Here is a 24,674-nt window from a genome sequence, read left to right as displayed (position 1 = left end):
GAGCTCCTCCTGCGCCTGCCACCTGGGCTGGTCGGGGGTGAAGGGTGGACAGAGCAGTGAGGGGCACAGGGCCTCCAGGCCCAGAGGAGGGCAAGTCCTGAGGTCCCAACTGGGAGAGCCATGGGCCAGGAGCTGAGGGGAGCTGCAGTGAGGAGGTCCCCACACCTTCAGGAGACAGGTGGCATTTCCGCCATACCTGAAAGATGGCCAGAGACTGGGATGCAGTGGGGCAGGGGAGACCTGGCCTGAGCAAGAGCCTGTAGGTGAGGAGCTTGGGGCAAGCCTGGGGAGGGGGTGGGGCCATCCCATGGCTGCGGCCCCACATCTCAGTGCGGGCACCACAGCAGCAGGCAGCCAGCAATGGCATCAGGTAGGGGTGGGTTGTCAGTTACCAAGATGGATGGTGTGGGGGGGTGGGAATAGCAGGGGTCCAGATGGGATGCAGGGTGCTGTCCAAAGGCTGTTGAGGTAACCCATGTGGACAATGACAAGGCTTCAAGGTAACAAAGTGTCTTACTCCATTTGGGCTGCTATAACAAAGTTACCATAGACTGGGTGGCTTAAACATTTATTTCTCACAGTTCTGGAGGTTGGGAAGTCCAAGATCAAGGCACTGACGCATTGTCGAGTGAGAACCCTCTTCCTGGTTCACAACTGGAGCATTCTCACTGAGTCCTCACACGGTGGAAAGGGTGAGGGATCTCTCTGGAGGTCCCTATTCTAAGGGCACTAATATCCTTCATGAGGGCTGCACCCTCATGATCTAATCACATCCCACAGTCACACCCCCGCCCGTCCTAAGTGAATTTGAGGGGTGAGGGGAGCAGGAAGCAGACACAAACATTCAGTCTGTAGCACAGGGTGACAGAGTTAAGCTGTGGAAATGGGAATTGCTGATGGGGGGAAACCTGATCACTTTGGGAACACCTCCTGGTGCTGTGATCCTTGACGCTATTGTGAAGAATTCTGCCCATTGTCCTTCTGGAGGGAGCCCCTCCCTGCCCCAGCCCCTCCCTCAGATGCCTGCCCCTGCCCGGGGCCCCGAGTCCATCCTAGCCTCCCTCCCAGCGGTGCAGGGCAGTCTGGCAGAGAGTGGTTGTGCCGGGTCTGGGGACAGGACTGGACAGGGACTGCCAGAGGGCAGAAAGGAAGAGCAGACGGCTCCCTCACAGCCTGGGTGCAGACAGAAATGACAAAAATGTCCACCAAACAGGGGCAGAGCTTCAAGTCCAGGCAGAAGGGAACAGGCAGGGGTGGGGTCTGGACTGCAGGGAGATGAGGCATGATCCGGGTGTGACGAAGACTCTCTCCCACACCAAACTTTTAGTCTGAGCCTCATCTCAGTTAGACCTCCACTTTGGGGCTCCCATGTCCATCTTTGCATTGCCCAGTTTTAGCAGAAATCCTGTCAAGTGAGTTTAGCCAGAGTCCCCACCCTGGATATCTGATCAGAATCCTCACCCCCACCATTCCCTGGGTGATGTTCTCTGGTTCTCTCTGACAGTGGCACTACTGCCCTCTCCCTACACGGGGCATGGAGGGGCTGGGTGGGGACGTTGGTCAGCACTCCTCTGTGCCAGACTCTGCCAGCCCACAGCAGGAGGACCCAGGAGGAGTCCAGGAGGACTACCTGCAGGTGGTGACAGCTGAGCATGTCCTAAGAGTCTAGTGGGAGGGAGGTTTGCCCAGCTGGGGCGGGGGCAGCCCTTGAAGACAGTGCACGCCTGTGGATGAGTCTGTGCAAAGGTGGGGACAGATCAAAGCCCATATGCCCCGAAAGAGACATCCTGGATCTCACAAATTCCAAGTGCGCCTAGATGCCTCGTACCTCTCACATCCCGTGTCCCTGCTGCAGAGCCACAGGAAGGCTGACACACAGAATGAACTTCATGGCAGTCACTGGATGGCTGACAGCCTCCTCACCGCCAGCATCCCCCGTGGAGGGCACAGCAGTAACTAGGCAGATGACACACCCCACTCCCGCCATGAACTTGATTTCGTGGATACATTTTTTTATGCATCCACTAAAAGGTTTATAGATCTATAAGAAAGGAAATTTTATTAACGCAGAAGTATCTGATTTATTTTTTGGAGACCATTCGATTTCTTACACCTTATGTCGATGTGTTTAAATTTACTTCTTGGGAATTCCCTGGTGGTCCAGTGGTTAGGACTCCACACTTCCACTTCAGGGGGCATGGGTTGGATTCCTGGTCAGGGAACTAAGATCCCCACAAACCGCACAGTGCAGCCAAAAATAAATAAATAAATAGGTAAAGTTACTTCTTTTCCAGGTGAATTTGGGAAATCAGTCAAGATCGAGTTCAGCACCGAGTAACAGGAAAGATCATTTAAGCAACAATCTATGCACACCAAGGATGTGACTGTCCTCGGGTCAGAGGAGGAGTGTGGTCCAGGGCTGGTCCAGCAGCTCCCTGAGGCCATGGATGACCTAACCCCACTCCATTTCTCCCCTCCCCTCCCCTGAGTCAGTCACTCAGCAGCCTTGTAAGCCACGCTGCTGGGAGCGAGAGGCACAAGTTATTGGTGGGCAGTTCAAATTGCATTATTTAAATTTGGTTCATGTTTATATACTTACTACATCATTGTTTACTTATTCCTAAAACAGATAAATAACTTGGAAGTAAACTGGCAGGGTAAATCAAGTTATGGCCAGAGTTTTTAGTGCCTGGCAGAATGTGGTAGGAAAAAGCCTAGTAGATAAAAAGCGTCCAGAGTCTGAAATGCATTTTACTGAGGTAGGGAATTTAGATTTTTCTCCTGTAGGTCATATGAGACAGAGATCATTTTAGAAAGTGCTGGGAAGGGACTCTGAGTAACACTGAATTCCATTCGGAAGCAGTTGTTACCTTTACTCTCCTCCTTCTTCTCATAACATCAGAGAGAAAGTCTCTGTTTGGGGCTCCCTGGTCTCTAACACCTTTCAGACATTTGCTCATCTCCCATTTAAACGAAGATAATTTAACAACATCGTTTTGTTTCCATTGTATTTTTTTTTTTTTACAACTACCTTCTACTTATGTCAAGCGACACTGGTTTTCCATTTACGGTAAGTAAATTTAGCTTTTAGAATAAATGTAGCAGGACTTCCAGTTTCTGGTCCAACATTTAAGGAGCTTGGAAGTCATCATCACAACAAGAAAACAAATGAAAATCAACAACTCATCCTAGATCCATCAGAGAATTGAAATCATGGGGCAAACCACTGCCCCCAAGATTGGAGAGACAGACAGCAGATACGGAGAATCACAGCTTCCTAGAGCAACAGCGCCTGCAGGAACAGAAACTGCACTGGAGCCGGTGCTGGTGCAGCAAGACTTAAACTGTAACAGACAAACTGTTAGGGCCTCAGTGCGGTGAGTCTGAGACTAAAAAATTCCGGGGGTTCCAGTCTTAGGAAGGCCTTGCACTTGTGTGAGTTTGACCTCCAGGAGGACCAAATGGAGAAGTGACATGAATGACTGGGATGTTATAAGGGAGAAGAAGTAGGAACTGGGAACACCTGTTATAAATATATATATATATATATACCCATATATATATATGTCCCATGATATAGTATAGTGCACGGCCCCGCTGAGCTCACAGCTGAACGCCAGTATCAACTACAAGTCTCGTGATGAACCCTTTTGGATGTCTCAGCCCCACGGAGCCCTCAGGTGATACAGCCCCGGCCAATATCACATGGAACAGAAGGACCACCCAGCTGAGCTGTAAGTAGCTGTAAATGTATACTGTAAACTCAGGACAATCACTAAAAAAAAAAGAAAAAATTAATTCTCTGACACCAGAGAACGAAGAAAAAGATTCAAAGAACAAAGGCAAAAAATAGAAAACAGTAACAAGTATGGTAGCTATTAATCCAACTAGATCAATAATCGCCTTAAAATAAATTAACCTCAGCTGAAAAGTGATCGGATTTAAAGAACGTTGCTAAGTAAATGATAGTACAAGTGGTAGGTCCACATGGCAAAAATGAGTGAAGTCACAAACATTGGTCCAGGGAAAAGAGGGCCACAGAAGGAGTTTAGCCAGAGGAGGGAACATCGGTGGATTGGTGTTTTGGAATTCACCATCGTGATAAATGCTGGGGAGGCTGGATTAAAAGGGGCCGGAAACTGAAGGCAGGTATTTCTGATTAAACATGGAGAGCTGACCTCATCCGTTTACAACATTTCCCTCCCAAAACATCACTAAAAGTACAGTAAAGGAGGAAAAGGACGTATAAGTCCACATGGACAAAGAGAACAGGAAGGGATCATCAGTGGTTGAGAAATTCAACACATGTTTAAATTTAGGGCAGAGATGGGAAGGAGTGTGGCCTGACCTAAAGGAGTAGCAGTGGGATGGAGACCTGGGGTTATTGCTTTTAGCAGAACTACCAGAGTGATTTTTTTTTTTTTACGATTTAATTTTACTTTAAATATTGCGTTATTTTGGAAAATGCGGCCTGCACATTTTCAACCTTACGTATTTATTGAGATTGTCTTTAGTGCCTAATAGCGATCAACGTCCCCAGAGTGATTCTTGAATATTGAAGAAATAACAATACAGAAGGGAGTTGGGATGAAACTTTTGTGCTTAATTTCAAGGCAAAACTTGGTGCACGTGAATGGGGCATGTGGTAGATAAAAGAAGCCTGAAAATTGTTTGCAACTCCTCCCATCAAGAAGTAGACTCTGTTTCCCTCCCCTTTTTCTGGGCTGGACCGGTGACTGACTTCGGTAAATAGTATGTGGCATCAGTGACACCTCACAACTTCTAAGGCTGGATCCGAAGAAGTCTTGCAGATTCCAAGCCCAGGTCCCTTGAGACCCAGCCACCCTGCTGAGAGATGGCCAGGTCACATGGAAAGGTTACGTGTAGGTGCCCCAGGGCACAGCCCCACTGAGCTTCCAGCTGAACGCCAGTATCGACTACAAGTCTCGTGATGAACCCTTTTGGATGTCTCAGCCCCACGGAGCCCTCAGGTGATACAGCCCCAGCCAATATCACATGGAACAGAAGGACCACCCAGCTGAGCCCAGGAAGCCTGCAGAACCATGAGAAATAATACAGTATCTGGTTTTGTTTGTTTGTTTGTTTGATTTTTGTGGTACGCGGGCCTCTCACTGTTGTGGCCTCTCCCGTTGCGGAGCACAGGCTCCGGACGCGCAGGCTCAGCGGCCATGGCTCACGGGCCCAGCCGCTCTGCGGCATGTGGGATCCTCCCGGACCGGGGCACGAACCCGTGTCCCCTGAGTCGGCAGGCGGACTCTCAACCACTGCGCCACCAGGGAAGCCCTACAGTGTCTAAACTTTTAAATCTTGGAATAGTAGAAAGCCTTATCTCACAGAAAATCCAACCAGAGGAAAGAGCATGTGTTGGTCTCTTGCTTTCAATGTAACAAACATATTCCAACTGTCTACTGTATGCCAGGTTCATCCGCACATATTATTTTCCCTGTTTGACACACAATAACCCAGAACAATAGACCCTCTTCCTCACATTTTAAAGGCAAGGAAAGTTGTCACAGAGTAACTAGTGGCTAGAATTCCAATCCCCAAGTCCTCACTGGAGGACCATCGCTAGTTTCTGAAAGATGGCAGGCTGACTCAAAGTCTGACTTGATCTTATTCCCTGGAGATTCTCTGTTTTACCAGAGACTTCTGGGCTTAGCCAGCCAGCCCCTTATATGGCACAAACACAGCCCAAGGCTCAGCCCAGAGAGATATTTACCTGATTGCTAAGAAGCAGAATGACACCCTGCCCTACTGTCCTTATTGCGACTAACACAACCCAGAGAGACAGGGAGGACTTCTTACCTGGTCCCTCTGTTTCACATTAGTGCTTAAAATAGGTAGAACCTTGAGTCCTAGCCTGACCCCTTAATAGAAACAACCTTCTCCCTACCTTTTGCAAACCCTTGCAGATACGATCATTATATGAAAAACTGAGGCTAATTATAGTCAGTAATTTTGGGGGTTAAACAATTTTTCCCACCGTATTTTTTTCACTTGATGAGCCAGCCTTGTAAGGTCTGGACTCCTTTACAAAATTCCCCAAGACTCCTTTTCTGAATGTTCTTGTCTCTATGTTTTCCTTTGACGTCTCCCAACACATATGAATTAGTCAGGTCTAGCTGGCTGCCAGCACAGAATGGCCAAGATGTGATATAAACCCAGAAAAGCAGAGCTCCTCCGTGACTTAGGGTTAGGGTCAGGGTTAGGGTTAGGGCTCAGGAGGGAAACTGGCAAAAGCAAGGTAGGGGAGGGTCAGGAGAGGGGAAGGCGGGGATCAGTGTTGAGCAGGAAGCCCAGGGGCAGGGCCTGGCTCATGGGCCTTCCAGGGTCCACACTTGGCTGGCTTCAGGACTCAGGAGTCATCCTGGGGACAGCAGGCACAAAGGGCAGGCCTAGGTAGTCTAAGATGCTATTGGAATGGAGAAGTCAAGTAGGGGTGGGAGAGATGCTGAGAAATTCTGGGGAGAAGTCAGAGCCTTATCGGGAGTCTGGGGCAAAGGGATGGTAATTAAGGCAGGGGGCTAGGCGAGGCCACCTGGAGTAAGGTTGTGGACAGGGAAGGAGCAGACTCGGACAGACCCTGGAACCTGCCCACATTTAGCCGTGGAGTGGAGAACCCAGCATGGGAGTCGGAAGGAGAGTGTCCCCCGAGATTGTTCATGGCTGGGCTTCCTGGTGGAGTTTTGTCCATACAAGTAAGGAGGCCTTCAATCTCAATCCTGCAGTCACCTTCAAGGATGCTGCTGGAAACCCATGGGTTCTGGGAGAGAAGATGGGGAGAGGACACCTGTGCAAACTCCCAGGACTAGAGGAAGAGGCTCTGCCCGTGGACACTCAGGGGTCTCTGCAGGTGGCCTTCCAAGTGAGCCGGGATGCACTGCAGAACTTTTGTGAATTTCCCATCTCAGCATCACACATCTCCTCCCAGTGATAAATGGAAATGCCACGTCCTGAAGATGATTGCTTAGATGTGAGATATAGATACACACACACACACACACACACACACATATATGTTTCTAACTGTTGTGAATTATATTGTTATACTGTTGGGAATTAAAATCAGATGTGTGCTCTCTATTTTTAAGTGTGGCTGGTTGGTTTTTTCCTGTGAAGCCCATCAGAGATCCGTGGTTCAACAGGGAATTCTTACAGGGGGATGTGATGAAAATGCATCACAGCGCAATCACTAACATGGCCTCAGATGTATGTGAAACCAAAGCCACAAACCATACTTAACCAGCAAACACACCAGTCCACCTACAACGGTGCAACCACTCCCGTGCAACCAAAGCACACCAACTCTTTCCCCCAGAGGACACAGAGCCCCTTTGTCCATCTTTGGGTGCCGTCATTTCCCTTCTACCTTTAATTCTCTGTAACTTAAATACTGAGCTATAAAATTAACTACTATGACTGTGTTTTATGTGAGACGGTAGAGAAATGGAAGAAGGAAAGGAAGACAATGGTTAATATGTAAATGAACATTCACATCAAAATAAGGGCAGAACGCTGAGAACTATTACAGCCCTGGTTTCTGCAGCAGGTCACATGGTTGTAACTGTATTTAGAACTGCTTTCTTGCACACCCAGTGTGCCCCCAGCAGGCCCCTGAGTGTGGCCTCCTTAACCAGAGACAGAAAAGGGGATTCTGGGAAACGTGGTTGGCTCAGCCCAGCTGACACACAGAGCTGCCCCACTGGCCTTCCATCTGTACTGCTGAAACCCAGTTCACGTTTTACATACATCTGTTTAAGAACAAAATCAGCCATTTAAGACAAATATTAAGACAATGGTAGTATAGGTGAATATAATAGATACAATATGCCAGTGTGGGAAACACTGATCCATAGGATTAAATATAAGCTTCTCGGCTTGAAAATCACGTGATTCCACAAACTGTAGCCCCTGCCCAGCCCACCCCCTCAGCCCAACACCCGTCTCCCATAGCACCTTTGTCTGGCCCTCAGGAAACCCTTGGAGTTGCTAATTCCTAACCACATCCAGAGCTTCTCCGGCTCTGATCCTTCACACACAGCGTGACTTCCGTCTGGATGCTTCCCACCCCACAGCCAGCCCCGTCCCTCCAGTCCTCACCTTGCAAACACCTTCTGGACTTCCCTGGCGGCAGCAGTTAAGACTCCAAGCTTCCACTGCAGGGGGCGTGGAATTGGTCGGGGAACTAAGATCCCACATGCTGCATGGCCAAACAACAACAACAAAAAAAAAAAACAAAAAGACACCTTCTGAGCCAGGAAGACTTCTCCCGTGAGGCCACTTGGGTCCCCGTGGCAGAGCTCGTGGCTCTGTCCCCGCGGCCCATCCCATTGTGTCTCCCTCTCCCCCGGGTTCTGAGCTCTTCAGCGATGCCTCTCAACCCCTGCCGCGGGAACAACCTTCGCCCGCCCACCAGCTTCACCTCCCCTCCTGTCTTGGCACCTGTCTGAGGTTTCCCAGGACCAGACCATGGAAGACCATTTGCGCACCAGTGGTTACTCAAGGAAATGCAGCCAGCGGAAGCTGGTGAGAGAGGGGGACGCAGCACAGGAAAGGGGAGGGAGGGGGAGGGAGGGCTCAGGCACAGACACACAGAGGGAAGGAAGCTTCCACGGCATCCCAGGCCTCCTCAGGAGGAGATGTGGTGCTGCAGCCTTGTCCTCACCTGAGGAGGGAGCTGGGCTTTCACACTCCCACACCCCTCAGGGTTAGGAGCACCGTCCCCTTCCCCTGCGGGTGCTGCTGTGGGAAGCTAGGCAGGGCGGGTTGGGGGGACCATACGTCTGTAAGGACCCGTCCAAGGAGAGGTGGGCAGAGAATCAACATCTGTCCCGGGCCCTCCTTAACCCACACAGATCCACTCACGCGTCCCATATGAATTCCACTCTGGGTGGAGAACGCTGCCCGGAGAAGGGCTGGTGGGGTCACGTACAGCCCTTGAGGCCCCAGCTGACGCTTCTCATCTTCCCCATCCTTGCCTTCAGCATATCTGCTGGTCTAGGTGGCTTGTCTGATGGGGTTAGTCAGACCTTTACCCCCAAGGAGCCAGAGCCCCTGCTTGAAAGATCTGGATACTTGTCCCCTCAGTGAATGGTTGCTCAGGGAAACGGACCCAGATCTATTTGGGGGAAGGACCAAGGAAACACTACTCTGTACGAATACTGGGAACTGTTGCATCGTAAAGTCCTTCCCCAGGGGACCGGCTTCTCCTGCGATCACTGGGCTCTGGCTCAGAACTGGCTCAGATCTAGGAACTGGGAAAGAGATTGTGACTTTCCATTGGGGAAGCTGACGTTGGCCTTCAAGGTCACCACTTTTTTTTTTTTTTAATATAAGTCAAGCAATAGCCTAGTTGGCTGTTCACCCATCTTGTCCCTGGGGACACCACTGTCTGCAACCCGTCACCATGGATCCCTTCAGGCCTGGGCCTTCTGGTCGCCATCCCAAGCTTACTGCCCATTTCAGTAACTATGTCTGCCTTGTCCTGGTAGTTAAGCATTACATCTGGCCACTGCTACTCCAAGGATGCCGCCACCCTGTTGACACAAGAGAGTCCAGCTCCGTGAAGGCACTTCTAATGTCAGCCCAGGTCTACAGACAGCAGCTCCTGCTTAGCTCCTGAGTGAAGCCAGTGCCTTCTCACCTGCACGCTGCTTATCTCCTCGGGGAGGGAAGGTCCTCTGGGCTCTCCCAGAACATAACTGAACTCAACACTCTCCCCAGGCCGTCCTGGCAACCCCAGCTCACTTAATGTGGACCATCATCACGTCCAAGCTTCCAGTGGTCGTCTCGGCAGAGCAGCAGGACCAGCTCCAGGTGCCCTTGCCAGGGCACTACCCAGGGGGCCACAGAGGTGTGTCTCAATCTCCAGGCTAATATGCCACCCACTCCCAGCCCCTCAACCTCCAGATCCACTCCTAGGTGTGCTCCCCTTGTTCCCGCTGGTAGGTATTAGCCAGGACTTGCAGGTCCTTTGGTGAATAATCCCTTCCCTCTCTTGGCAGAGCCAGCGCTGCCCCAGCCAGGCCGTGCCGGGCCTAGAACCTCATTATAGGAGGGCAAGTATTGTCTTGAAAGACATCTGCCTCAACCAGACCTCTGCATGGTCTCTGGACAAGGTAAGAGGCACAGCTGGTGTTTCCAGCAAGGGAAATCGGGTCACACCCGCTGCTCAGAGTTGAGGGGAATGGGGGGGCTTGGTGTTCTCAAGGACGTTGCCCAGACACCCCGATCCAAGCCAGAAGTTTCGCTACTCTTACATTACGCCTTGTGCCTAGTCCTTGGTAGTCGACGCTTGGTAGAAAGAACTGAGTCCCTTTACATACTGCATGGAGGACTTCTGACGGTCTCTCTGTGCCTTCAGCTGATAACTGTGGTCCCGAGCCTCTCTTTTGTGGTATGCGGGCCTCCCACTGTTGTGGCCTCTCCCATCGCGGAGCACAGGCTCCGGACACGCAGGCTCAGCGGCCATGGCTCACGGGCCCAGCCGCTCCGCGGCATGTGGGATCCTCTCAGACCAGGGCTCAAACCCGTGTCCCCTGCACCGGCAGGCGGACTCTCAACCACTGCGCCACCAGGGAAGCCCCCGAGCCTCTCTTTTACCCTCATCGTGGCTTTAATGGTGCTCAGCAAAACCAACCAGTTCCACAGTACCTATAATAACCATTTCTCACATCTCTGAAGTGCTCAAGATACCGCACGAGCTGGGGCATCCCCTCTCACCTGGTATCCTGTCCTGTCCATCAGTATAGCGGCCAGGGGTCACCACCCACAAGGGGGCCCCTGTTGCTACAATGGGCGAGTGGTCCAAGCCCAGGGTCCCCACTTTAGACTCCACTTGCTAAGACCGCCGTCAACACCGTCAGTCTTAAGGTGGGCTCCCCAGGAGCAGACCTTGAAACAAGGGTCTATGTGCGCGTGATTTATTAAGGCCATGGAGACGCCCAAACTGGCTTCCTTCGGCATCCACTCTCTGGTCCTCATCCCTCCCAGGAGGGTTTTACTGAATGAGCCCATCCCCCACCAAGGGTCTCGGGCTAGAAGGCAGGCTCTAGGGTGAGAAGCACTGGGCACGGGCCTGAATACTAAGTCCCTTGTTTCTAGAGCGCCCAGGAAAATGTGCCAGAGAAATGAAGCCCCATAAAACCCAGAGGTGAAAACACAGGCAGGACAATGTCTTTCCTCACTTTATTTTTCGTTGTTTGTTTCTCACTTACCAACACATCTGTGAAACGTAGCAGGCTCTGTTAGTGAAGGAGAAGCAGGGAGGACAGCAGGGCCACATCTAAGGAGCCACACTGGGGAGTCGAGAGCAGGAAGGGCTTGGGGGCCTGAGGTGGCAGGCGCCCCCCGCCCCTGGCATCATCCTGCCTTCCCACAAGGCATCACAATCGCTGCTGCTTTGACTGAGCCCCAGATGTTTACAAAATTGTCATAAAGAGCATTTCTGTTGCCTCCAATCCCTGTCCCTGACATTCTCCCCGACTCCTGGCGATGAGGCAGGGTCTACTCGGGCCAGCCCTCTGCACAGCCTGGCCCGGGAGAACCTGCCCCTGCGTCTCAAGGCCCCGACCCCATAGCCTCAGTCCCTGGACGGGCATCTGAGAAGGGAGGCCAGGGTGGCGCTACCCGGAGCTCTTTGGGAAGGATGGAGGGACCACCCCTTAGGACCTTGGACAGCACTCCCAGCATGCCCTGTGCTTCAGCCCCGGGCTTCTATTCAAGAGGCATTAGGGAGCGGCTGTGGGCATGGGAACACGGCAGCAAAGAGGCCTAGAGCCGGCCTGAGGCTTGCCTGGGTGGCCCTGGAGGAAAGGTTTCACCTTCGCCCAGAGTGGACTTCCTGGCATTTGCACATTGACCCAGCGGACACTCGGACCCTGTGTTTATGAACACAAACATTTTAATCAGGATTTTATCCACCCTGATGAATTTTCATTCTAGGAAGTATTTTCAAGGCAAATGCCATTGAGGACAATTTAGTGCCTTGATCAGTTTTCTACGTAGTGCAGATACATTTCCTTTTTTCCCATGAAATAATTTTCACCAGGACCAAATCCTTTTCATGTGCGTTGTACCACGTATATCGGACTCCCTGGTTAGTGTTCGAGCTCTGTCGAATGTCACCCACTATCTCGTCTTGTCATTGGAAGTTTTCCCCTGCGGCTCTCATCTCCAGTAAGTCCGATTTTCCCAGGGAGGCTTCCCCGTTTGTACTGATGTGCAACATCCGTGCTGTTTTAGCCTCGTCCACATCCTCCTGTGGAGTGTTTCTGAGGGTGAACCCGTCCGACCACTCAGTTGACCCGGGAGGATGGCAGCCTTTTCCCGGCGATATTCCAGGACGCCCCGAGACCCCGGAACTGGGTCAAGACGTCCTAGCGGGCGCGGCGCTTCCCGGGTTGGGGGCAGGGAGAGCGGCGCCCTCCCCGACCTCGGCCCCCGCCCGGGGTCACGGCGCCTTGTCCGCAGCCTGCTCGGCGCGCGGGGCCCCGCCGGCGGCCGCGCGCGCGCCGCGGAGCAGGCCCAGGCCCCGGGAGCGGCCGGCGCCGTGCAGCTGGCGCTCGTGGCGGCGGATCTGCACCTTGTGGCGGAAGCGCTCGCCGCAGTCCTCGCACACGTAAGGCCGCTCGCCCGAGTGCGTGCGGCGGTGGCGCAGCAGGTTGGACGAGACGCTGAAGCGCTTGCCGCAGTCGCCGCAGGCGTAGGGCCGCTCGCCCGTGTGCGTGCGCTGGTGCTGCACGAGCGCCGAGCTCTCGCTGAAGCGCTTGGCGCAGTACGGGCACGCGTAGGGCTTCTCGCCCGTGTGGATGCGCTGGTGCGTCACCAGATTCGAGTGCTGCGAGAAGCTCTTGCCGCACTCGCCGCAGCGGTGGGGCCGCTCGCCCGTGTGCGTGGCCTGGTGCCGCACCAGGTCCGTGCTGCGGCTGAAGCCCTTGCCGCACTCCCCGCAGATGGTCGGCCGGTCCCGGGCGCGCCGCCGCCGCCGCTGCCGGGCCGGCGTCAGGGCCGCGCTGCCCGCCGGGCCCGGGATGGCCACCACCGAGGGCGCCGACACGGCCGGCAGCACCATGAGCTCCTGCAGCACCAGGTAGCCCGGGGGCGCCACCACGACCGCGGCGGGCGTCCCCGGGCCGGCGGCACCACCGCCCCCCGCGGCGGGCACCAGCTCCAGCTGCAGCTCCGGCGGCACGGGGGTCAGCTCCAGCTGCAGCTCGGGCGGCTGGGCTCCCAGCTCCACCGGGGTCAGCTCCAGCTGCACCTCCTGCTGCTCCTCCAGCTGCTGCTGCTGCTCCAGCTGCTTCTCCAGCTGCTGCAGTTGCTCCTGCAGTTTGAGCTGCAGCTGCCGCTGTTCCTGCTGCCGCTCCAGCTCCTGCCGCTGCCGCTCCAGCTCCTGCTCCGACCCCAAGTCCACCGGCATGAGCTCCAGCTCCACCTCTTCCTCCTCCTCCTCTGGCTCCAGTGGCCGGGGCTGCAGCTGCTGCTGTTGCAACTGTTCTTGCTGCTGCTGCAGCAGCTGCTGCTGCTGTAACTGTTGCTGCTGCAGCAGCTGCTGCTGTAACTGTTCTTGCTGCTGCTGCAATAGCTGCAACTGCTCTTGCTGCTGCTGCAGCAGCTGCTGCTGTAACTGTTCTTGCTGCTGCTGCAACAGCCGCTGCTGCTGCAGCTGCTGCTGCTGCAGCTGCTGCAACTGCTCCTGCTGCTGCAGCTGTAACTGTTGCTGCTGCAGCTGCTGCTGCTGCTGTAACTGTTGCTGCTGCAGCTGTAACTGTTGCTGCTGCTGCAGCTGTAACTGTTCCTGCTGCGGTTGTAACTGTTTCTGCTGTTGCTGTAACTGTTCCTGCTGCAGTTGTAACTGTTCCTGCTGCTGCAGCTGTGACTGTTCCTGCTGTAACTGCTGTTGCAACTGCTGCTGTTGTGGTGGCAGCTGCTGTGACTGTAACTGTTCCCGCTGCTGCTGCGACACCCGCTGTTCTTGCACTTGCTGCTCCTGTGATTGTTCCTGCTGTTGCAGCCGCTGCGGCTGTGGTTTCCGCTGCTCATGTCGCACAGACTGGGGATCTTCCTGTAGTTCTTGCTGCTGTCGAGGCAGCGGCTGTTGCCCATCTTGCTGCTGCTGGAACTGTTCCTGCTGTTGCTGTGACAGCTGGTGCTCTCGCATGTGCTGCTCTTGTAACTGTTCCTGCTGTTGCATCAGCTGCAGCTGTGGTTGCAGTGGCTCCTGTTGCACAGATTGGGGTTCTTCCGGCTGTGGTCGAGGCAGCTGCTCTTGCCCGCCTTGCTGCTGCTGTTGCTGCTGCGAGTTTGGCTGATGTCCTGACACTTGGTCTCGTGGCTGCAGCTGTTGCAGCTGCTCCTGCTGTGCCTGCCACTGCAGCTCTGGCTGCTGTTCTAACTGTTGGGGTTGCAACTCCTGCTGTTCTAGCGGGGCTCCCTCAGCGGTTGCACCGGCCCCCGTCGGGGCTGAGACTGCTGGCCGTGGTGGGCTACTGCTCCTCTCCTGAGCCTCTTCCTCCTCCTGACTCTCACTCCCACCGCTGCCACCTGTAGTGGAAATGGCAGGAAGCCAGGAGAGAAAGATCTACAGGCAGCTCTCCGATCCAGACTCCCAGGATCTCCCCCCTTATCCTGCCCCATGTACAGTCACTCTACCATACACTCCTGAGCCCTCAGCAGGGACCCCAAAACACTGGACCAAGTGACAATGGCGGTATGGTAGAAACGGAAACGCCCAGAGGTGTGGAGTTGGTTTGGAAATGTGCCTCAGGGACAGATGGTCACATCACTCTGGACCCCAGCCCCCTGACCTCTCCTCTGGGCCTTCTGCCACACAGTCTCCATGCCTTAGACCTTGGCAGTGACACCGTGGGTGCCTGCGGCTCCCTAGCACCACTCCCTGAGAAGTCCTTTGGGCTTAACTGCCATCCAGTAGGAAACAGTGAACCAGCCATTCCCACGGCTAAGCCACAAGCCCATGCTGAACTCAGACCTCAGTTAAGGTCACATCTTAAATGAATGGAACTCACCTTCTCTGTACATAATAAAGAATTTCTGTAAGGCTGCCTGGAAGTGTTTCCGTGGCAGTTTCTAAAAGTCACCAAAGTGTCAGAGAGAACACGAGGTTTCCAGGTCGGAAGTCCTCAGTTCAGAAAAACTCTACCAGTTAGCAGCTGTCTAACTTCCTGCAGGTTCAGGGCCCTCCTTGTCTGTAACATAGCTTAGTGACACCCACCCCAACAGCTTAATGAGTGAAGCAGGAAGAGCCCTGACATTACCCCTAGCAGGTGCTTGAAAAATCCCTCTCCCTGTGGGTTTGGAATGGGTTTGAAAACTAACAAACAGTTTGGAAATACTGAGGATATAACTAGCTCCATCTGAAACAGTCCTTAGGCTGGAAGTGCTTCAGATTGTTATTCTGGGATGGAAAGGACCAACTCACAGCCCCAAGTCAACATGGCAACTAGCCAATTATTTAACCTCTGGGAACCTAAATTTCCCCATCTGCTAAAGCAGACAAATCCCTTTCAGGGAAATCATGAGAATTAGAGGGGATAAATGTGCAGCCCCAGCACGCTACAGGACGTAGTGTAAGCTCAGCTAAACGGGACTCATTCCATTGCTGTTTCACAAAACCCACACGCAATTTCTCACTTTGAGCATTCCTGCTGTGTTATCAGAAAATCCGAAGAGGCTTTCTCCATTCCCAAGTCTGATTTCAACATCCGTTCTTCATACAATATCATCAAAAGGAATATATTGAATTAATAAAGCCAAGGGATATCTACATGTAAATAATTCCCTTTTAGGAAACTACTTCCAATAACCTTTGCTTAGACTAATGGATCAGTGACTGCATTTTCCCTAAACACTCACATCAGGTGGGAGTACGCGGGAAGGGAGCGAAGACAGCCATGAAAACCTGTTTTCTCGGCAAATCGAAGGTCACATGGACACTCCCTTTTCCCACCACCTCTGGGGGCAGCAGGGACACATCACGCCTCTGTGTGGGTCCTCTCATATCTAGGACAGTGCTTGGCCATATGGCCACTCCCGACTTCTTATGGCATTTTAAACATTGTTAACAACAATGCTGTAGTAAATGTATACTTAAGTGTCACCCGATATGTCTGCTCTCGCGAGATTTTTGTCAGTTAAATATTTAAGCCAAGAGAGTCCTGGGAATTCCCTGGCGATACAGAGGTTAGGACTCGGAGCTTTCACTGCTGAGGGTGCGGGTTCAATCCCTGGCCAGGGAACTAAGATCTTGCAAGCTGCGCAGCACGGGCAAAAAAAAAAAAAAAAAAAAAAGCCAAAAGAGTCCTAGTTAAGTCCACACATCCCCATCCAACCCCTCCAGTTCCCTTGGTCCTTTTCATGCTCTGTTCAACCCTGCCCCAGCCCCTCACTCAGCACCCTCGAAGCCCAGAGTGGGGAGTTGAGTCCCACGAGCGTGGCCACCATGGAAAGATTCGCCCAGAGCAGGTCCCAGAGAGAGACGGGGTCTTGGAAGGTTCTGCAGGGCCACAGTTGCCTCTGAGCAAGAGGGGAGAAAGCTGGATGGAAGCAGAGGTCAAGGAAAAGTGGACGAGGTCAGAGGCCAAAGAAAAGACAAGCGGCCAATGACAAGAGGGCCCCCCTGCCGCTGAATTCAATCTGGGACCTTGAGTCTGGAGCCAGGGACAAGTGGGAGGAAAATGGAGGCTGTGTGAGTCCTGGGGAAACAGCAGAGGGTCCCAGCCAGCACTTATCCAGGTCCGGGGCAGGGACTGAGAACGTCTGCACTGCCAGGCAGCCCTCACCAGCAAGACTGCAGCCTGAGAGAGCCACCTGCTCTCAACCTGCCGATGTGTGTGGGTGCAGCCTGCCCTCCACACCCCGAAACTGCCAGGCGGGTGCCCCTCCAGACAGCAGGCTGCACACCGCCATTCAGGGCTCCCTCCCAGCTGTGGCAGGCCTGGGTTCTGTCAAAGGATCCTTGCTGGGGACCTGAGGACCACCTCCTGGTTTAGGAGGTCAGAGGCCCCCCCCCGCCACTTACCTGAGAGGGTGTCAGGCCTTGAGCCCCCATCTTCAAGACATCGAAGCTCCAGCACGAAGGTCTTGGTTGCCGGCCCTACCTCCATCCTGGCAGTCAGACGGAGATCCCAGGGAGCCAGCTGTGCTGAGGAAGGAAGGAAGCTGTTCAGATGCGTGGGAATGCTGTGAGCCCCACGCCCAGGGGCACCAACTCCTTTGACACCCCCCAGAGCTGGCAGCTCACCCCTGCTGGAAAGGAGAACCGTGTGGTCCACAGCCGGGAAAGGGATGAGCAGGGGTGGCCTAGAGGCTTGGATCCCCAGCCCGTTCGCCTGCACTTGGAGTCCTGCCTCTCCAGACTCTGTGCAGGGCCCGCATTCAGCCCCACACCCAGGGCAGTCCATGCAGCTGTGCGTCACTGAGGGACGACACTAAGGTGGCTAGGTGCACTCCCAGAAGGGACATTTGGGGAAGTCTGCAGAAAAAAGAGAGACTTGTCCATCTCACACTCCCCTAGCCCCCTTCCAAGCACTGACAAGTCTGTTCAATTCCCTGGCCTCCTGCCTCCCAGGCTGCTCTGGGGGTTCACCCCACCTTCCCAGGCCGCCAGCAGACCAGCGGTTCCAGGCCATGTGGGTCAGTCCAGGTGCCACCTCAGCTCCCAGGAAGGCAGGTTTCCAGGGTACCACGACCCACGGAACTGGCGGGCTGCCTGTCTGGCCCTGTGCCCAGGCAGTCCTGAGGTCTGGAGGGCTCCCCGCCTCTCTCCTGCATCCACCTTGGCCCCTGCAGAGGTGTGCCCATGTCCCGTCCTCCCTGCCCACCTAACAGGGTGACTCCAGGTCTCCCTAGCCCTGCAGAATCCAGTCCAAAGCCTCTTAAGAGAAGCGTCCCTAGGTTCACCCAGCTGTCCTACCCACTGGGCCTCACCTGGTACAGCATTTCCTGCTCCTCACGCAGCCTCTGCACTAGGGGAGGTGTGGTCAGCAGGGGCTGGAAGGTGAAGGCCAAAGCGTTCAGCCAGCACCTTCCTGAGGAGCCTCCATCCAGAAAGAGCCGGGAAGGCGCCAGGCCACCCGGGGGCCTTTCTGGGGACTCAGGAGGGTCTGCCGCGGTCTGGGTTGCCGAGGTCGCGCGGGGCCAAAAGAAGGGGGCAGAGCGGAGTTCAAAAGCAGAAGTTGGTGTCGGCTCCCTGGAGGGGGGGGGCTGGAGGAGGCCGAGTCCCCAGCCAGCGCGGGGCTCAGGGCCGGCCGTGCGGGACCATCGCGGGAGCCGAGGGCTACGGGTTGGCCCCGAGGGCGGCCCCGGTGGACGACCCAGCCCGAGGTCGGCGGGGCCGGGTGCTACCGGTGTCTTTTCAGCCCGGGGCAGCGCGGGCCAGGCCAGGGTCCGCCGGCGACCACAGGTGCCGGGAGCCCGCGGGCGGGCAGCCTGGGCCGGGCCCCGCGGGCGGCGGGCGCCGCGGCCGGGCCGGGGTCCCCGTTCGCTCGCCCGCCCGCCCGAGCGTGCGACCCGCCGGCCGTGCGTCCGTGCGGGCAGCGGCCGGGCCCGGGGCGGGGGCGGCGGGGGCCGGCACAGGAAGTCCCCCCGGCATCCGCATCCTGTCCCCCGCCCGCCGCCCGCGCGGCCCCGCGCCCCGGCCCCCGCTGCCGCCGCTGCCGCCGCCGCCGCCGCCGCCGCTCTAGGCAGCCGCAAGCTCGGTGGGCTTAACCCTTCCCCGCCCGGCCACTCGCCCGGCCGCATCCCTGGGTGCGCGCGTCCGCGCCGGGGTTGGCGACTGTCGCCGGGAGCCTGTGGTAGGAAGGGTGGGAGGCTCTCAGCTGGGGCCCTGCCGCCCCGTGAAGGGCAGGCACAGCCTCAGGGCGCCCCTGGCCAGGGTACAAATTGGGCATAATTAGCACTCAATTAGATGACACTCAGTTACTGAAGCCCCATCCTGGGCCACCTGAAGAGGCCTCCCCCTCCTCACCTTGGACCCCCGGTCCTGGACCCTGGAGTGGCGAGGACAGGCCTGAGGGGGCGGGGAGTGTTGCAGCCAGGACGGTGGGCGTGGGTCCCAAAGGACCAGATGGCGTCGTAGGGGCCACCCTCGGGCCACCCTGGTCAGCTCGTCCCTCTCTGCGCCCCCTGCTCGCTTCCTCTGTGCACAAGGCCCCCCCGCCCCACCCCCGCCCTCTGCCCTCCCCAGTCCCCACCCCAGCAGCACCTGGCAACGGCCTCCCTGGACGTGCCTAGCCACTTCCCGGCTGGTCAGGGGTCCCTCCATCTCAATATCCCATCCCTTTACTGCACTGTCTCTCTGATCTGGAGATGAGTTCACCCTGAAATCGGGATACTCCAGTTCTCTGAAAACCCAAAGAGCTGGCCATAGGGAGCTGCTCCTGGGTGGACTATGGGAATACCCCGCTGGAGGGGGACACGAGCCCTCATGTGGTCACAGCCCCCTCCCCTCCTTACTGTCTCCATGCTCACATAGCTGCCACACGTGTGGCCCCCTTGTTCCATTTCTGGATTCGTCCTGGCCCTTCAGGCAATGGAGTTTGGGGCTTCCCCTCTGGCCCTTGCCTGAACTGCCTGTACTCTGTCTGGCAGCTTCACCTCAGACTAGGAGCTCCAGAGGGCAGGGCCACATCTTCCTCCTCCGCAGAACAAGTGCAGTAAGAGCGTAGCTTTGGAGACAGAAAAATCTGGGTTCCCAGGGGCTTCTTCCAGCCATGGAATGAGGCCAATTACTGCCTTCCATCTGTGGGGTGGGGACTGCACCCCAGTAGCCGGGTGTCTGAGGATAAGTGAGCATCTCCCTCCTGCACAGGGCATCTGTGCACCTTCCGCTCCCCTGGGAGGGCCGAGGGCACAGCTGTCTCTGCCTTCTCCTGCCTCTTGGGAGACCTCATACCCAGAGGATCCACTCACCCCTTGAATGTTTAACCTCCCCCTCGGCTGGCTGCTTTCCAACAGCATTTACTCACTCTCATGGCTCTCTCGTCTTAAAAACATACAATCCCCTCTCTCTCCTGCCCTGGGTGCCCAAACTTCCCGGAAAGATGACCCATAGTAGTTCCATCCACATCCCCATTAGCCTGTCCCTCCTTCCCTCTCTGCAGCCTCGCCTCCACCCCATCACTCCACCCAGATAACTCCCTCATGTCACCAGGGACCTCCATGCCACTGGATCTCTCATCTCATTCCACCTCTAGGCAGCTTTGGACATCTCTCTGGTGGCTGCTGGGAGAACACCCTTGGTTCCCCCTTCCTCCCGATCTGCTGCCTTTTCAGGCTCTGCTTCCTACCACAGGCTTCTTGCTCACCTTTACATCCTGCAAACCTGCAGTAAGGTGTCTTCCCAGGTCAGCAGTTCTCTCCCTAAGAGCATCATTTCTCTGGTCCATACCTGAGCACTGGCTCAACCACAGCCATGCTTTCCCTTTCTTCCTCATTTTCCCTTTAATTTTTTTTTTTTTTTTTTGCCGCACCTTAGGGCATGCAGGATCCCCAATCAGGGATCGAACCTGTGCCCCTGAAGTGGAAGCATGGAGTCCTAACCACTGGACTGCCAGGGAATTCCCTCCCTTTGATTTTTTTTTAAATCAAGGTAACACACATACCGAGCTGTGTAAGTCAAATAGTTCTACGAAATCTGTAGCAACAAGGAAAGTATCTCCTCACTTCTGAGTCCACTCCCATTTCTTCTAGTATCTCTTGCCATATTTCTAAATAACATGCTTCTAATGCTATTACTTGATTTTTCCAGTTTAGATGGTATCTATGGACATCCCACTTTGCAAGGTGCAGATTTAACTCTTTAAACCACACAGACACATGCATACTTTCCCTCTCATCCTCCTGTTGTCCAGTCATTTGTCTGGTCTTTATCCCATTTTCCGGGATACAGCTTCAAACCCTAGTCATTTCCTCGGTGATAGGAATGCCTTTGTTATTCCTGCTGGACCCCTGGATAGCTTCAGGGTGGGTGCTAGTCATACCCCGAAGACCAACTATGTGATTCTGTAACTGGGGTTTGAGCCAGTGATATCAACCCAACCTCTGGGGAGAAGGTGGGGAGCTGGAGACTGAAATCAGTCTCATGGCCAATGATTCAGTCAATCATGCCTAAGTAATGAAACCCCAATAAAATCTCTGGACACCAGGCTCAGCTGAGCTTCCTGGTTGGTGATAATCAGAGGAGGGGGATGCATTCTGATTCCACAGAGAGAGGATACAGAGCGCTCCATATTCAAGACTCTCCCAGACCTTGGGTCCCTTCATGGCCCATGGCTGGTCCTGATTTGTATCCTTTATAATAAAACTGTAATCATAAGTATAGTGCTTTCCTGAATTCTGTGAGTTGACCTAGTGCATTATCGAACCCGAGTGGGTCATAGGAACCCCTGAATTTGCAGCCAGTTGGTCAGAAGTGTAGGTGGCCTGGGAAACTCCAAACTTGCAGTGGATATCTGAGGTCAGGGCAGTCTTGTTGGGGATCATGTCCTTAACTTGTGGAGTCTGTGCCAACTCTGGTGGTCAGTATCAGAATTGCAGTGCTTGGCTTCCCTGGTGGCGCAGTGGTTGAGAGTCCGCCTGCCGATGCAGGGGACACGGGTTCGTGCCCCGGTCTGGGAAGATCCCACATGCCGCGGAGCAGCTGGGCCCGTGAGCCATGGCTGTTGAGCCTGCGCATCCGGAGCCTGTGCTCCGCAACGGGAGAGGCCACAACAGTGAGAGGCCCATGTAACGCAAAAAAAAAAAAAAAAAGAATTGCAGTGCAGTACCACACCTCTCAACAGAATTTTATCAGTTTTGGTAAATCCATGTTTACTGTTTCCATAATTATATCTATGCAAATGTTGTTCACTGCTCAGCCTAGTGAATTATTTTTCTTAGTTTCCTTCTTATACAACTCTTGGTTCTTCCTGGAATTAATCACTCCTTCTCTCTTTCTCTCTTAAATTTCTTTGATTCATTCTTAGAATCAACAGTTAGGTCTCCTCACATCTTCCTTCAGCTCTATACATGCCTCTCAACACAACTTTCCACCTGGTGAAACTGGTCAGAAAATCTATTTGTTTCATTTTGTTTCCAGAGACATCCCTTCTGGAGCCTCCTTCCTTGGGATCCAAATTGGGCAGGTTGCCCTCAGGGATGCTGCCATCAGCCTGGGACTTTCCTTTGCCTCTCTCTCTCTCTCTCTCTCTCTCTCTCTCTCTCTCTCTCTCTCTCTCTCTCGCATCATTCTGTTTCCTCATACCACGTCTTTATCTTTCTCATTGTAGTAGAGACACTTCGTGCTCAACAACTATTCCAAGAGCTCCCCTATATTTCCAAGCCTTCCATGCAGTTAAATTGGGGTTAAATGAATAATTTGGCCAAGGGACTATGAAAGGAAGTGACATATGCTACTTCTAAGACAAAGCTCTTACGAGCTGGTGTGCTTCCTCCATCTCACTCCTCTGCTGCCGTGTGGCCTTGGAGGAGATGTGTTCCAGATGGTACAACTACAAGAGTGGAATCTCAGTCAGCCCAAGGCCCAGAAAATCCATTCAGGAAAACAGCAGAATTCTCAAGTAATTAAACATAACATTTAATACAGGAAAATGGTACAAACATGTTAAAAGGGCTTCAGTATTACAAAGAGGGAAGATGAGACCACTCAGAAATTAGTGCCCTCGGGGCTGGAGGAGCAAAGGGGAAAAACAATATTTCAGGGAGTTCTGTCATCAAGCCTGTTGTACCCACTGTTGGAACTGTGAGTCCAAAGCAATCTCATGAGCCCAGACCCACCAGCCACCGGTGAAGGCACCACCAGAAACAGGAAATGTCTTCTCTTCCATCTCTCATTAGTGCATCTCACTAGTGTAATAGAATCTAGCCCGAGGCCAAGACAAGGGAGTCTGGGAAATGTAGTTTGAAGTCTTGCAGCAGAAAAAGTATATGGCAAGTAAATTTTGGGGAACCCTCATGTGCAAAAACCTTCATTCTCATGTGACTGAATATGGATTACAGATTGGCAATTGTTTCTCAGAATTTGAAAGACACTGCTTCATTGCCTTTTGGCTTCCAGTATTGCTACTGTGGATGTCCAGGGCCATTTTGATACCTGATCCTTTGCACGTGACTGGTATTTTCCCTTTGGAACCTTGTAAATCTTTTTTTTTTTTTTAACCTGTATCCTGAAATTCCATAATGGACACTCAAGCAGCTATTTCAATCTGGAAACTCATGTTTTTTTGTTCTGAGAAATGAATTTGAGTTATTTATTTGATAGTGTCCCCCTTCTGCTTTCTTTTCTCCTTTTCCAGAATTTTGATTATTCAGATATTGGACCTTCTGGACTTCCCTGGTGGCACAGTGCTTAAGAATCCACCTACCAATGCAGGGGACATAGGTTTGAGCCCTGGTCGGGGAAGTTCCCACATGCTGCGGAGCAACTAAGCCCGTGTGCAACAGCTACTGAGCCTGCGCTTTAGAGCCCACGAGCCCCAACTACTGAGCCCATGTGCCACAACTACTGAAGCCCACGCGCCTAGAACCTGTGCTCCACAACCAGAGAAGCCACTGCAATGAGAAGCCCATGCACCATAACAAAGAGTAGCCCCCGCTGGCCGCAACTAGAGAAAGCCTGTATGCAGCAACAAAGACCCAACACAGCCAAATAAATAAATTAAATAAATAAATTTATATATAAAAAAAGATATTGGACCTTCTGTTCTAATCCTCTCAAGTCATTTTAACTCCTCTTCCATTTTTCATCACTTAAAATCAGTGCACTTTCGGGCTTCCCTGGTGGCGCAGTGGTTGAGAGTCCGCCTGCCGATGCAGGGGACACGGGTTCGTGCCCCGATCCGGGAGGATCCCACATGCCGCGGAGCGCCTGGGTCCGTGAGCCATGGCTGCTGAGCCTGCGCGTCTGGAGCCTGTACTCCGCAACGGGAGAGGCCACAGCAGTGAGAGGCCCGCGTACCGCAAAAAAAAAAAAAAAAAATCAGTGCACTTTCTAGAACCCAGATCTAGAGGATGTTCTCTTCATTTTCTTCTAAGCATTTTGTTGAATGTTTTTATTTCTGCTATCCTGTCTTCAATTTCCCAGTGCTTTCTTATTCTCAAGCTGTTGCTTTTCTCATACTTGCTGTTCTTGTTTCATGATTACAATACTTGCTCTCATCTCTCTGAGGACAGTTAACTTTGTTCCTGCTCCCTCTGTCATCTTTGTTTGCTGCAGTTCCTTTTGTTGTTTGTTTGTTTGTTTTTAATGTGTTTGTTTTGTTTCTCCTGTTGGAGGGTTTCCGGGCATGCCAGGTGACCCTGGATTGTTCAGTCATATGCGTGGAGTGAGTCACTCTGCATACAAGAGAGGGAATTGAACAACTGGAGAACTTCACCAGGGGGAGGGGTGTCCTCGAACACCTGTCAGTACTTTCTCTTAGGCCACTCAGTTTTTCTAGAAAGGACTCATTTAAGCTCTAGCCTGGAGAAGTAACTTGATCATGAGCATTCTAGGAGCCTAACAGGGAAAAGAGGATTCTCATATTACAGAAAGCAGATTTCATCAAATCCCCCTGCTTTCAAGATGAACTCTCCCTGCCTTTGGCTCTGCCTGGTGTTCCCCAAATCAGAGCCTATTTGGTCTCAGGCTTCTGCCA

At 53.6% G+C, this 24,674-nt stretch overlaps 1 protein-coding gene across 3 annotated transcripts; it reads right to left on the bottom strand.

Annotated features, from left to right (window-relative positions):
• Positions 1-12,343: 12,343 nt before the first annotated feature.
• Positions 12,344-18,648, bottom strand: ZNF853 (zinc finger protein 853). 3 transcript variants are annotated; one of them, XM_081256153.1, is made up of 3 exons: positions 17,968-18,648; positions 17,060-17,182; positions 12,344-14,565 (listed from the first exon to the last, which is right to left on the bottom strand). In XM_081256153.1, exons 2-3 carry the CDS (start codon positions 17,142-17,144, stop codon positions 12,473-12,475), a joined length of 2,178 nt encoding a protein of 725 aa, XP_081112279.1. In that variant the 5' UTR covers positions 17,145-17,182; positions 17,968-18,648; the 3' UTR covers positions 12,344-12,472. The 3 variants fall into 3 exon arrangements, with proteins under 3 accessions (XP_081112279.1, XP_081112278.1, XP_081112280.1); XM_081256152.1 differs by having other exon boundaries at positions 17,060-17,177; XM_081256154.1 differs by lacking the exon at positions 17,968-18,648 and adding an exon at positions 17,282-17,437 and having other exon boundaries at positions 17,060-17,177.
• Positions 18,649-24,674: the final 6,026 nt, after the last annotated feature.

The sequence above is a fragment of the Mesoplodon bidens genome, assembly GCF_964165515.1.
Source record: "Mesoplodon bidens genome assembly, chromosome: 15".
Taxonomy (NCBI): Eukaryota; Metazoa; Chordata; class Mammalia; order Artiodactyla; family Ziphiidae; genus Mesoplodon; species Mesoplodon bidens.
The sequence above is the reverse complement of the archived record's forward strand: the minus strand, read 5'-3'. Positions and strand labels throughout refer to the sequence as shown.

Excerpts from the sequence above, each read along its gene's own strand:
- ZNF853 (XM_081256152.1), bottom strand. Across the intron at positions 14,566-17,059 it reads AAGGCCTGACACCCTCTCAG|GTGGCAGCGGTGGGAGTGAG; the intron begins GTAAGTGGCGGG and ends TTTCCACTACAG.